The following is a 13,066-nucleotide window of genomic DNA, read 5'->3' as shown; positions in this document are numbered from 1 at the left end:
AACTTTAAGTGGCTTATTAGACTGAAGTCACCCGGAGCCACGGGCCTATTACATCTCTCTCCTCATCACACTTTAAGGCTTTCAATTACAAAATTTTTTTGCTGCGCGTTGCTCACTCATGCTGCCTAAATTCAACTTAGTCTGATAGTTGCTTGCAGATTTTCAGGAAGGAAGACATTTTTCAATTTAATAAATATATTTTCAATTATAAGAACTAAACTTTTTTTTTTTTTTTTTTTTTTTTTTTAAAGTATGAAAATCCCTTTGTTAAAGACAAAATGTGGTTTCCTGATAACATCATGCCAGACGTATTGAGGTTGTTACCTAATTAATTTGGTTATATGGCTCCATTATAACATGTGTCTGTCACCTTCAGGTTTAGGGAGCGACAGAAGGAGGGCTTTTACTTAAATTTCCCTGTTGGCCTCACATTGTGCTTCGGCTCAGACATCATGCTCACTTTTGAGCACGATTACTTTTTCTTTTTTCTTTTTTTTTACTGAATTGAATATGTGAATAGGGTGTTGACAACCTTACACATCACCTCAGATGTTAGGTGCGGTGTGTTTAGCTTTAGAAACAAGTACTCATCCATCTGACAAGGACTAAATGTCACACGGAGCTCCTCTCTCACACTCCGGACCACATCATAACTTTTGAGAGGTGGAAAAACGGCACCGACTTCCCCTACGGTTCAACGGCAGCAGAGGTGACAAAAGATGTGACAAAAGCGATACACCCGAGGTACAGACCTCGCCGCTCACGCTTGTGACTTCCCTGTCCTCCTCATCCTCCATCCCGTCGTCTGGAAAGCATCGTAGCCCCGGGAGCTGAATGAGTGCCACTAAATACTTGGAATGTAATTACCATGACAGTGTGAATGTTTTTTCAATTTTAAAGCTAAAGCTTTTTTTTTTTTTTTTTTTTTTTTTTATATAATACATTTCCTGTCCTCACATGAACCAGGACGCATATAGGCCCAAGACACAAGTGTCACCAGAATCACTCCTCAAAAAATGTCATATTTCTTTACGTTTGAAGTAGAAATTGCCGAATTGCATTTTCATTTGATCAAAAGAAAAATGGATTAATGAATTATATTAAATAACTATCCTATTACGCATTTATTTATTTATTAAAAAGGTTAGTGTTGCCATAGTTAAAAATGTTACGGCACCTATTTTCGTGACCTTGTACAAGTTGGTGATATAGCCTATACAGTAAACCAGTCCCACAAACATGTCCAACATATTCCTTCTGCCTAATCATAAAACGAATAAGGTCCTCTTTGATGATTAGTCATACTGGAAACCTGCCTCCTCTTGTTAATGAATCATATAAGCAAAAATAACATCCAGTTATATCTGACTAAAAAAAACCGTGAGTTCAATTTCAAATGTTTGAGTCATTTTCCTGATAGTAATATTTTATGAAAGCAGTAACGCAGCCAACATCGTGCTTTGCAGTGATTAGAGCTGGACCGTTGTTGGTTCCGCTGTGACGCTTGGGACAGCCCCCTGCCAGACGGCTGCACCAATCGCCTTCATCTGACAGGGATTAAGTGTCACACGGAGCTCCTCTCTCACACTCCGGACCACATCATAACTTTTGAGAGGTGGTAAAACGGCACCGACTTCTCCTACGGTTCAACGGCAGCAGAGGTGACAAGGACGCGCACCGGATGACCAATGGAGAAATCCAAAAACTTTCGCATTGACGCGCTTTTAGCAGTCGATACACCCAAGGTACAGACCTCGCCGCTCGCGCTTGTGACTTCCCTGTCCTCCTCATCCTCCATCCCGTCGTCTGGAAGCATCGTAGCCCCGGAGCTGACCACCAGTGCCGAGTCTTTACGCACCGAGACACCGTCTCCGCCGCGGATTTCCACCTGCGGGTTGATTCCTAAACCGGGTTTCCTCAATAGCCCGCACAGCATGGTTGGATTACATCCGCAGAGTACCGCAGGGATCCCGGCTCAGGCTCTCTACGGTCATCCCATGTACACCTACTCCGCTGCTGCCCTCACAGGCCAACACCCTGCCCTGTCCTACTCCTATCCACACGGCTCCCATCACCACCACACCAGCGATCCCATTAAACTGACAGCCAGCACCTTCCAGCTGGACCACTGGCTCCGGGTCTCCACAGCCGGGATGATGCTTCCCAAAATGTCTGATTTTAATTGTGAGTAGCCGTTTCATTACATAATAGTGTGGCAGTTTTCTCCCCAGTTCACTTCAAATAAGTCAAAAAATATTAAGAGTCCTATTGTTTATGTGTGGCACCCAAAGAAGTCTGTTTTAAATGTTATTCAACCCCAAAATATTAGAGTAAACAGCCTTAAAATAATGTAGGCCTTCGTGATGCTCTAAGACGGCTGGTAACGCCTGTCAAGCCTAAACCCTTATTTTACTTTTTAATTTCTGGTGCCCAATTCCTCTGAGGTATTATAGTTTGGATGTAGAGGCTGTCATACAGTGATGTTTATTCTGAGAGGAACTAAAATGGACAGATAATGGACAGTGGGAAAGTTGCAGAGGAGTGTGAAACCCACAGTCGACATGCTATTTGCTCACCAGATACTGCCTTTTTGTTTCTGCTCGTTTTAACAGATTTGTTCAAAATGAAGTGGCAAATAGCTTGTCTATGGACATATTCATATGTGGACTACACTTGCTGCTTGAGCAGACAGTAGTCACGGTACATTTTATAAATAAAAGGACTGGCAATTTACAATACTTTTGAAGATGGCTCTGAAGTAACCCTCACAATATAATACATTTTTGTATAATTTATTTTCATAAACTGGCTGTGGACATTACTGCGCACAGTTTACATACATTCAGGCTATATCCCGAATTGTTCTTTCCTGTGTATAAAACTATTGTTGTTTCATTCTTGCAGCTCAGGCTCAGTCCAACTTGCTGGGAAAGTGCAGAAGACCAAGAACTGCATTCACAAGTCAGCAGCTGCTGGAGCTGGAGCATCAGTTCAAACTGAACAAGTATCTGTCACGACCGAAGCGCTTTGAAGTGGCCACGTCCCTCATGCTGACAGAAACTCAGGTAAATCATGTCTGCGCATATAGAGCTTATATCGTGCTGATTTAGCATTTTATTTACACTTTGTAAGGGGCTCCATCAAAGAAATGAGCAGCATGTGCTACATTTTTAATGTGAAAAAAAAACAAAAACAAATTTAGATCAAATGTAAATGAGAAATTTATACTGGAATTCTTCATCTGACTTGTTAAATATTACTAAAAGTAGCCAAACAGCCCCTCACAACTTTTTATCAACTTACACAAGCATGCACTGGAAAATGGCAATTGGTCCATCCCATGGATACTGTCTATTTAATTGAATTAATTGATTTTAGAAACTCAGTAGTAGATTAAATAGCATTTAAGACAAGTTTTAATTGAAGGAGGATTGCAACACCGAAGAGGTCAATGTCAGCTGACGTGGTGACCTTTACGCACGTATGCCCAAAAGAGTTTACGCCGTTTACCTTTTTCTGTACCGGCTATTTCTAAGTATTTTAGGGGCATTTGGCGACTTTATATGAAATGGACACAAAAAAAAATAGTAGAAAATGATGGGAGACAAAAAAAAAAAAGTTCCTGCGCCTGAATAGAACCGTGAAACAAACGTGTCTCTAGCTTTATTGTGCGTTTTAGCCGACGCGTCCTTAACGTAACCTTTATGCTTAAATCAAATAAACTAAATAACGGGTTGTTGTTTCCCCCCCCCCCCTCCAGGTTAAAATCTGGTTCCAGAACAGACGCATGAAGTGGAAGAGAAGTAAGAAGGCCAAAGAGCAGGCCGCCCAGGAGGCCGAGAAGCAGAAAGGCTCCAAGAGCGGCCAGGAGAAATCAGACGGACTCGAAAAGTCGGATTATCGCAGCAAGACAGACTCAAAAAACGGCAGAATAAGAGACTTCAGGGACAGTGACGACGACGAAGGCGACAATTTCCTGTACAACTCGTCAGACTGCTCTTCAGACGACGAGAGGAATCACAACAGTGACATAAGTCCACAGCCTTGAAGCTGAAGCAAAAAAAAAAAAAAAAAAAAGGGGCAAAGGTGGCGATCTCCATCTCTAAAATGACTCTGGGGAGTGGGGGGGGGGGGGGATTTTCGCTGTAAAATGCAGTTGCATGTAATCCAACCTCTAATCACCTACGTGGAAAATTTTAGATTTTGTTTTTTTTTTGTTATGAAAAGAATAAAATTTAGGTCAAGAATAGACCCTCATGTCATAACCAAGCAATAAAGCAGGAGGTTTAGGTTTTAGCATCACTCGGCTATAGGTAAAACTGTGACACACTGCATGGTGATATGCAAACGCTATAAACTGGCTCAGGATTTTTTTTTTTTTTTTTTTTTTGCCATCTTTACCTGCTGAGATGGTTCGTCTGTCAGCAATAATCCTTCAATAATATCCTATAAGCTCAGACACTGAAATAGTTTGCTGTCATTTGTCTTATTGTCCTTCGTGATGTCGAACTACTTCCGTGTATATCACGCTGAAAAAAAAAAATCTTATGTTTATTTTTCTATACTGTATTTATAAAAATGGTCATACAAGTGCATGCTAAATTGTTGTTTAGCGTCTCTCTTGCTGCAAACAATGTGAAATTAAATGTTTTTTTTTTTTTTTTTTTTCCCCATAGAAAACAGTTGGTTCACTGTATATGTAAGCGCTTTTTATTTAAAAAAAAAAAAAGAAAAAAAAAAAAAAAGAAATCTAGTGGCATGATTTACGATTTACTTGCAGTGTTTCAGCCTGGACGCGGACAGAGGCTGGTGTTTTTCCTCCTTGCTCTGACAGCTCGGGTCATGGGAATTACTGTTAATAGCGCTGTCGGATCTGTGCAAACGTGCAGTTAGCAAACAGCGAGTCGGCAGTCAGACGGTGGAAACATTTCACACCACACTAGCAATGGGGCTCGTATTAATAAACCCTTTAAAAGGCGTGTTAAGCGACAACTTGGGCTGCTCGGGCACTATTTTCAGGGCTGAAACCATTTGAAATTCGTAAAGTCAGCCTTCGGGAACAACGAACTAAATAAATTAAAATGTTTTTTTTTTTTATTTTTTTTTTTTTTATTGATAGTGAATGTTATTATAGAAAATGATTAACCTATAGGCTGTATTTAAATTGTAAATTGTATTGGGCATAGACTATTTTGATGAGATGATAGTTGAGATTGGAAAAAAAAAAAGATCTGATAAAGTATGTTTATGATATAAATACCCTTTTTATGATTATAACCAAAAAATAAGTCAAATTTATTAAATCGACATAAAATACAAATGAACTTGCCTTATGGTTTAATGCTACAGATTCTACATCTTGCAAGACAAATAAGAGTGGACCCCCGTGAAATGCAAACCAAACATCCTAACGGCTTCATTTTCCTGCCTTTATATGTACAAAATATTTCTGTGCTGCTGTCAGATATGATCTTCTTCCAGCCTAATCTTTATTTTATGATATTTTGCCAAGTTTTAGTGATGTCTACCACTCGGACTGAGCTTTTTGGGACTATTGAATATCTCACCTGTTCATGCGTTTACTGTGCATTCCCAGAAAACACTGTTCACCCAATGATTTTACGTTGTATCATTATCCCCGCAGTCATCAGTGTTAATCTATAGCAGGTTTTGACTGATTATTTGCCATTTGTAACAGGATTACTGAAGGATCTGTTGGTTATCTTCAGCTGTTTGCTTTAGCTTTAGCAGACTAAATCAAAGTTCAGTTGAGGGTCAAACCCGACCAGGTGAAGCTGGAGAAAACTCGATGGCTCACATCTTGAGGTGCAGACAATGGTTAGTGTATGGACTACCGAGAGGCTTTTGATTCTATTATTTCCACCTATTAACAGGCAAATGCTCCAGTTTTTCTCTTAATATTCTTTTTTTAATTTTTTATTATTGACTATATTAGTGCATTTGTGTCCCTGTGTTGATGAGGGCGTTTGTTCTTTTATTTATTTATTTTTTTTTTTAAGTTACCTTGAATTCAAACAGCTCTGAATTCCCTTCGTCAGGAGCTTACTGTGTAGTTTGTGCACCAGTGAGGAACATTTCCTCTGGCTGACCTTGGTGGCCGATTCCTGACCTCAGGACACGTTCCAGCCTTAGATTGATACAGCCGCACCGATGGAGCTAATTAATAGGAGCAAGTATCAAATGTAACAGAATGACTCTGCTATGCTAACCATGCGGGCAGACACTGGTGTCAGCGAGCAAACAGAATAGACCAGATTCAAGACCCCGGGTCATTTCATCAGGGTGTGGAAACAGTGAATGAACGGCACGACTGCTCTCGTTTATGTCTCGCACACACACACACACACACACACAAACAGCAGCCGAGAGGATTTTCACTGATCAGCTGTGTTTAAGACTGAAAATGACTTTATTGAAACATGCTTTACTCTGCGTAAGGTGTAAATAGTCTCAGTAAAGCCCAGAAGAACGGATCCAGGTGTCTCAACTGTGCAATATTAACTCTTGCTGTACACTGCCTCCAAGTGGGCAGTCTCAGAAAAAAAAATTAAAAAAATGAGGAGAAAATGGTTTCTGGAGTTTAAGCTTTGACAAAAAAAAGGACTGTAATTTATTGAGTCTATAGGACATAAATACTAATGTCTGTTTTTATCCCTGTTTTAATAACAACTATACAAATACCAGTACGGACAATGTGTTTAGTAGTTGAAATTACAAAATATTTATGGTGTTGCTATCAAATCATCATTAAAACACATTAAACACAGTGTGAAATTATTTTATTACAGAATAATAAAACTGAACCAGTAAGCACTGCAGTGCTTCGACAGGTTTGAAGTGATCAGTGTCTTCCAGATTTAGAAATCTAACAGTTATTTACAAAAACATCCCAAATTGATAATTTAATATAAAAAAACATGAATTTAAACTGCCTTATGTCCCAATTTATTCTTTACGTGAACTGTAGGTCCGGTGTTCTTTGTATAAAGAGGAATTTCTCTCCAACAAGCCTCCCTCTGTTCCAATGTTTTGCTCCACAGTACATATTTTGGGTTTCTGGTGTGTGTGTGTGTGTGTGTGTGTGTGTGTGTGTGTGTGTGTGTGTGTGTGTGTCTGTTTTACAGTTTGAGCTTGGCCTCTTTGGCCTCCATGGCTTTGGTGGCGACCTGGGCGCGCTCCAACAGCACTGTTGCTTGCTCAGCTGGTCCCTGTGACTGGGCGTTCTTCAGGAGGAAGTGGCTGATGAAAAGCTTCAAGCCTTCCCGCAGCATTCCTAGCTTGGGAATTCCTGAGATCCTGGTGGATGGGAAATAATGAGGGACATTGATTTTCAGACGTTCCCGTAGTGTGAAGCAGTAAAGAGGTGTGTTGTTTTTTTTCCACGATGTGAGCAACAGTTACAGTAGATCTTTTAGCCATGCGAGCAGCAACGCTATGTGGATGGTATTTTAGGTGTGAAGTATCTCAACAGCTATTGGATGAACATGATATTCTCTACACACTGTATGAATAGTCAGGAGCCACAGAGGATGAATCTGGTCATCCTGTGATTTTTCCAAATCGCTTAGCCTCACAGGGCTGCTATCACAGCTCTAGACTTGAACTTTTTTGTGTTTTCCGGTGTATTATTTTGTGCAAATGTTTAAATCTCCAAACCTCTAACAGCTGTATGAACAATGAAGCTCACCTTCCAAATATGCTGGCTAGCTCCTCAGGCTCAGTTTCTTTTAGCAGTTTTGTGAGCACCTGACGCAGGAAGCGCACTGTGGGCTTGTCGAGTTCCCCGAACTCTATTACCTACAAAGACAAACACAGAGGTGACTGTGAAAAATGTGTTTTAACACTTAATTAATTTTATAACAAATATATAAACGGAATAAAGTGGAAGCTGCACCCTACTTACTTTGAGTATGGAGAGCGAGAGAGATTTTCTCTGAAGGAAACATGTAACCAGCTGCACCAGATTGTTAAAGGTGCTGCTGGGAAGGTTGGACAGCTCCCTGAACTTGTCCCAAAGGCTGAACTGGAAAGTCATCTAAGAAAACACAGGAAATAGAATATTTAAACCCACATAAAACATACTGAATATTAATTAAAAGATTGCACGTCACTGGGTGAGCACATCGGTGGTTCTCAAAAACGGGAGAAGACACCCACAAGAACCGACTGCTCTACACAGGTAACCCTCTAATCTCCATCCAGTTTACATGTGAATGACAAACATTCCCGCCAGCTCCGCTTGGAGCTCTTTGATGAGGACAATGGTCGTCAGTTTCTGATATGAGCTGCTGGCCAACATGGTAGCAAAGTAGGAAGTGTGCTCTCGCTCCCCATTGTTTGTAGTCACAGTTTGAGACAAATCAGAAGTGAAAGGTGTTAAGAGGCTCCCACACTGCAGAGGTGAACCACAGGCCACACAGGTCACACACAGTTGAAGAGACTGGGTGGTCACAAACATACACCAGGTAATTAATTACATCACTAAGTGGTACTTTTCTTTTGTAGCTTTTATACTTATCTGACTTTAATATAAATAAAGTTATTTATCTAACTTTAAAATGAAATCATCACAGAGCTTTAAATCATTTATTGAACACATTCATGTTTTCTATTCTGATTTGTCAAGGTGTAGCTTGTCTTAGCGAGAGTACCTGGAAGCGTCGGTCATGGGAGCAGAATTTCTCTCCCAGAACAGCGTAAAAGCCGTTGAAGGTTTTCTCCTGCAGACAGCAGTCCATCAGAACGTGAACAATCTCCCTCTCCTGCTTGTCTTTCAGACCCATCCTTCACACAGAGCACATAAAAAGGGATTAAAAAATAAATCAATCTTAAATGCAAACTGGACAGCTCTCAAAGTATGTAACATATTACAGAGACGGAGAAATAAGCTCAAACGAACCTCAACAGTTTCTCAAACGCATCCAGGTAATCTTCGCTGGTCATGAGCACACAGAAGATGTTTCTTCTGACATCAGTGTTCATCCTCTGTTTCCTGGCCATCTCCAAAACTTTGGCACTAAACTAAAATAAACAAAACAATGACGACGGTTAGAAATACCGCTCATATCAAATACACATTTTACAGAGTTTTTTTTTTTTTTTTACTGATTTCAAGACAACATATTTTTCAATATTTATTTAAAATATTTATTTTAGTTGGTCTGAAAAAAATGTGTAGAGGTTCAATATTGAGCCCTAATGCTGACCAATGATGGTGACCTTCTAAATAATGAAGGTAGACTTCCGCTGAATTATAATTGCACTGAAGAAAATGATTCAGTATCGGACTGTCCTCTGTGGTTCCAGCACTCTACCTGTCCCTCGGCGGTACTCTGTTTTTCAGTTGTGTCCCCTTGCTTGTTGATCATCGGCGCTCCGCTCCACGACGAGCCGACGATCCACCAGCGGCCCACCTGCTCCGCTGCCAGGAGATTTTCCAGAGAGACCCTGAGCTTCATGTCACTGCCCCCGGCCCTCCGATGGATCTGAGTATCGCACGTTCACAAGGAAGTAAACTTAGTAAGCTACCAACAGTTAGAAAACATTAAAGAACACCGATCAAAAGCAACCCTGAAGCTGACAGCCGCTAAAAATAACTGATGCCATGCTTAAAGCTTCAGCAACACTCTGGATTTCAGTCTGTAAAGGTGGTACTCTGGGGCCCCCTGGTGGTAGAAGTGGAGGCTACTATGAGAATAACGTTTTAAAGGATATGATAATCATGTTCAATTTGAACAATAAAATGAGGGCCTATAAGCGTCGTATTAAAAATCTAAATCTATTTCTCTAATGTAGGGAAATAAGGATAGTTCAAATCAAATATGGCCATCACTCACCAGAGTCCTCTGCAACTTCTTCAGTTTTTCCACAGGCTCAGGATCGTAGCCAGGGATCTTCCTCATATCATTGTTTTTTAAAGCCATCATGGTTTCCAGCATGAAACACACCTGAGAACAAGGACATGCATGTTAGATGAGCTTCCTGACGTGATACATAATCAAGAAGTTACAATGCTCCAGTCGGTGGTAGATTTTATGTCGTTAAGAATGTCTGATAAATGAAATGTAATGAAAGAACAAAGCATTTCAGTTTGACCTACCCTGGTCTGATCCTGAAACTTCGATCCCACGTCGCCGGCCTTGCGTTGGGCTTCAGAGATGAGCTCCTTGAGAGCCAGAGCGTCGTCCTTTCTGAGAGAGAAGCCGACGTTCCTCAGCACAAACAGAACCAGTTCAATGTCCTTCTCTGTAAATGTTCCCACCAGCAGCTTCAGGATGTCAAAGATGAGGACCGAATGCACCACCTGGAAGTTATAGAGGTGAGCGACGATGGCGATCAGGTTGTCGCACTCTTTGCTTTCACACGGATTCTTGTACAAGTCGTCAAACTTCCGCACGACTGTCTCCAGAAAATGGGCTCCCACCTGGACAAGGAGGAAATTAAGTTTACAGCGGCTGTTAGTGTCTGTGGTGATGACATATGAGCAATATGATATCTGTATAAAAACATAACACTGAACTGCACAATTTAAGCAGAAATACGATCAAAGTTGCAGATATTCTCAGTTTTCTTTCAGGGATCCGTCACACTGTGACTTGACAACTGTTGACTGAAACTAATTTTACTGATAGTCCTGTTTTAGGTCAATTACAAAATGGGGAGTTAATACAATTAAGAGATAAAAATCCTGTTGCACCTCAAAGCAAAGGAAATCAAAGTGTTACATATCACTTTCCAATTATTCTAAAAGGTGTTAACTTACGATCGGCATGTGAAAAAGAAGCTAATCACTTTGAAAAAAAAAGCCACTAATGAATAATTCAAGAGCGGATGTCAATTTCCAGGTCAGTGGTTACTATTTCTCAGGCTCCTATCAGGGTAGCAGATAGTGAACTGGTAGCCTGCAAAAAGTAATGAATCCATTTATAGTCATTTTCTGTGACCAGTACCATACACAATCACACGATTGTTGAGTTTATGCTTTTTTATTTTTTTTTTTTTATTAAATGACTCTAAACCTCAAAACGAAGTAATAAATGATGTGTCCTTACCTCCAGCCCCACCGCATGATGGAGGATGCTGACGAGCAGCACGTGCTCCATGAGCAGTCTGTCTGCCATCAGGCTCGGCGTGACGCAGGCTGCCAGTAACAACTCCGTCAGGGTGTCATTCATGTCCTTCCTGCTGCAGCTCATGTACAGCTCCTCCAGCTGACCACAGATGGACGCCATGTTGGGCTCACTTAGCCTGAGGATGGCGCAACATACATCAGTACGAGACACAACACTTTTGGCACTTAAATAGAACGTTGCAGGATTTTAACACAACAAAATTGAGATGCGGCCGAGGAGTCCGTTTAACCGGTTAGAAGCTCAAACAGAAAGAGTCCAGACCGTTTTCCATTTCAGGTTGGACTGCAGCAACTCTTTGCATGTCGGAGTGGGTCAACACTAACATCCCAGCTGCAGTTTGTTCAAAATGCCGCAGAAAGGTTCCTGACGGGGACATCAGAGTGTGAGCGCTCGTCTTCTATCCAAGGATTGGACTTTGACATTAACATTGGCCATTTTATTCAGCACATATCGGACGATATGCCGAGAGAATTATGGTAATAATGTGCTTCTTTTGTTCTGATTTCATTGAACTATCGGGGCATTAAAACGTTGTGTTGTGGCCGGACCGTTACCTGTTCACCAGGCCTTTCACGTTCCTCTTCAGTTTCTCCAGCTCAGCTTTGCGTTTATCATCTCCAGTGTCACGCAAGTGAGGCGGCACATACTTGCCAGTTGCAGAGGCGACCTTGACACCGGAAGAATATATTCACGATTAGAGCCGTTATACAGCGTGCAAGATATTAATGCAACCGCAATCATACACAGACATTCAAAAATATGTAAACTCACAACTTCTGACTTTGAGCATGATGTCTTCGTCTCGGGACCGTCTGCTTCTTCCTCCGCCTCCACTTCATTTTCATCACTCTCGTTCAGCTCATCATCTTCCATTTCCTCCTCCTCCTCTTCTTCAGCCATTTCTTCGTCCTCCTGACTGCTTTCCTCCTCCTCATCATCAACCTCATTTTCTCCGTCATCATCACTGCCTTCGCTCGCCACCTCATCCTCAGCTTCTTCGTCTTCATCCGACTGCTGCGAGTTGTCCTCATCAAGCTTTTCAAAGTTGTCTTTTGCCGTGTCCATGTCGTCGTCATCGTCATACATCCCCACAGCCGATGAGCCAGAGCCAATAACACCCAAGATGTAATCCAGTCCATCGGCCACGAAGGACTGTGGGAGACTTTTCTTGTTTTTCCTCTTGTTTAATCCGAGGTATCGCTCTAGCTTCTTGATTTCTCTGTCCTCTTGCTCATTCGCTTCCAAAAGTGCCATTTTTCTTGATTCTTGAAGCTTATTCACTTTCTTTCCCTTCTCAGACAACGACAGTGTTTTAGATTTGTCCGGTTTCTCCACAGGATCAAGTTTGGTTGAATGCGTTTTGGACACTTCCTTCTTTGTTTTATCGGGGTTTTTCTTCTGCACCCGTTGATCAGCTCCGACTCCGGACTTTTCATCATCACCACCGGGTAAGGAGACAGTCTTTTTGCCTTCGTAATGACTTTTCATTTTGGCTTTTTTCATTTTACGCTTTTCTTTGCGTAGTTCCTTCCTACTTTTCTTTTTTACAAATCTCAAACCGTGGTCAGTCTCTGCTTCTTCCGTGTCATTTTTGCTTTTGACGAACTCACCCACTGCCACCATGTACTTCTGCAACACTTCATTTCCCTTCTTCTTTTTGCTGTTCTGCTTCCATTTCCCTTTCATTTCTACAACTGTGTAACGTGAGATAACGCCGACTTTAACGCGCTACAACTCTTCCAAAGTGCACAACAAAATGAAGCGCAGAGGGTTTTAAACAACCGCTAGAAGTCAAACACAAGAACAAGCACTTGAAATCCCGACGAAGACTCCGCATGTACCCTTCACGAGCGGAGCAGTGTTGATATGACCCCGTGAACACGTGACCATCCATTTCCGGGGCGCGTCGAAAA

General features: G+C 41.4%; 2 protein-coding genes across 2 annotated transcripts; one reads left to right on the top strand and one right to left on the bottom strand.

Moving 5' to 3' along the window:
- Positions 1–1,688: 1,688 nt before the first annotated feature.
- Positions 1,689–4,048, top strand: mnx1 (motor neuron and pancreas homeobox 1). The gene is made up of 3 exons (XM_069159391.1): positions 1,689–2,184; positions 2,905–3,065; positions 3,761–4,048. The coding sequence occupies exons 1-3, from the start codon at positions 1,689–1,691 to the stop codon at positions 4,046–4,048; spliced, it is 945 nt and encodes a 314-aa protein (XP_069015492.1).
- Positions 4,049–6,783: 2,735 nt separating this feature from the next.
- nom1 (nucleolar protein with MIF4G domain 1) lies at positions 6,784–13,014 on the bottom strand. Its single transcript, XM_069159527.1, has 11 exons — positions 11,925–13,014; positions 11,708–11,820; positions 11,073–11,268; positions 10,121–10,444; positions 9,858–9,968; positions 9,336–9,506; positions 8,921–9,042; positions 8,673–8,805; positions 7,925–8,056; positions 7,709–7,818; positions 6,784–7,317 (listed from the first exon to the last, which is right to left on the bottom strand). The coding sequence occupies exons 1-11, from the start codon at positions 12,837–12,839 to the stop codon at positions 7,140–7,142; spliced, it is 2,505 nt and encodes an 834-aa protein (XP_069015628.1). The 5' UTR covers positions 12,840–13,014; the 3' UTR covers positions 6,784–7,139.
- Between the last annotated feature and the right edge of the window lie 52 nt (positions 13,015–13,066).

This window comes from Embiotoca jacksoni, unplaced genomic scaffold (assembly GCF_022577435.1).
Source record: "Embiotoca jacksoni isolate LCO1_2020_lvr unplaced genomic scaffold, fEmbJac1.0.p SCAF_25, whole genome shotgun sequence".
NCBI lineage: Eukaryota > Metazoa > Chordata > Actinopteri > Embiotocidae > Embiotoca > Embiotoca jacksoni.
The sequence above is the reverse complement of the archived record's forward strand: the minus strand, read 5'-3'. Positions and strand labels throughout refer to the sequence as shown.

Coding starts and splice junctions, on each gene's coding strand:
- mnx1 (XM_069159391.1), top strand. CDS start 1,689: ATGGAGAAATCCAAAAACTTTCGCATTGACGCGCTTTTAGCAGTCGAT. Junction 2,185..2,904: donor CAAAATGTCTGATTTTAATT/GTGAGTAGCCGT, acceptor TCATTCTTGCAG/CTCAGGCTCAGTCCAACTTG. Junction 3,066..3,760: donor TCATGCTGACAGAAACTCAG/GTAAATCATGTC, acceptor CCCCCCCTCCAG/GTTAAAATCTGGTTCCAGAA.
- nom1 (XM_069159527.1), bottom strand. CDS start 12,839: ATGAAAGGGAAATGGAAGCAGAACAGCAAAAAGAAGAAGGGAAATGAA. Junction 7,819..7,924: donor TCTCGCTCTCCATACTCAAA/GTAAGTAGGGTG, acceptor TTGTCTTTGTAG/GTAATAGAGTTCGGGGAACT. Junction 7,318..7,708: donor CTAGCCAGCATATTTGGAAG/GTGAGCTTCATT, acceptor CCCATCCACCAG/GATCTCAGGAATTCCCAAGC.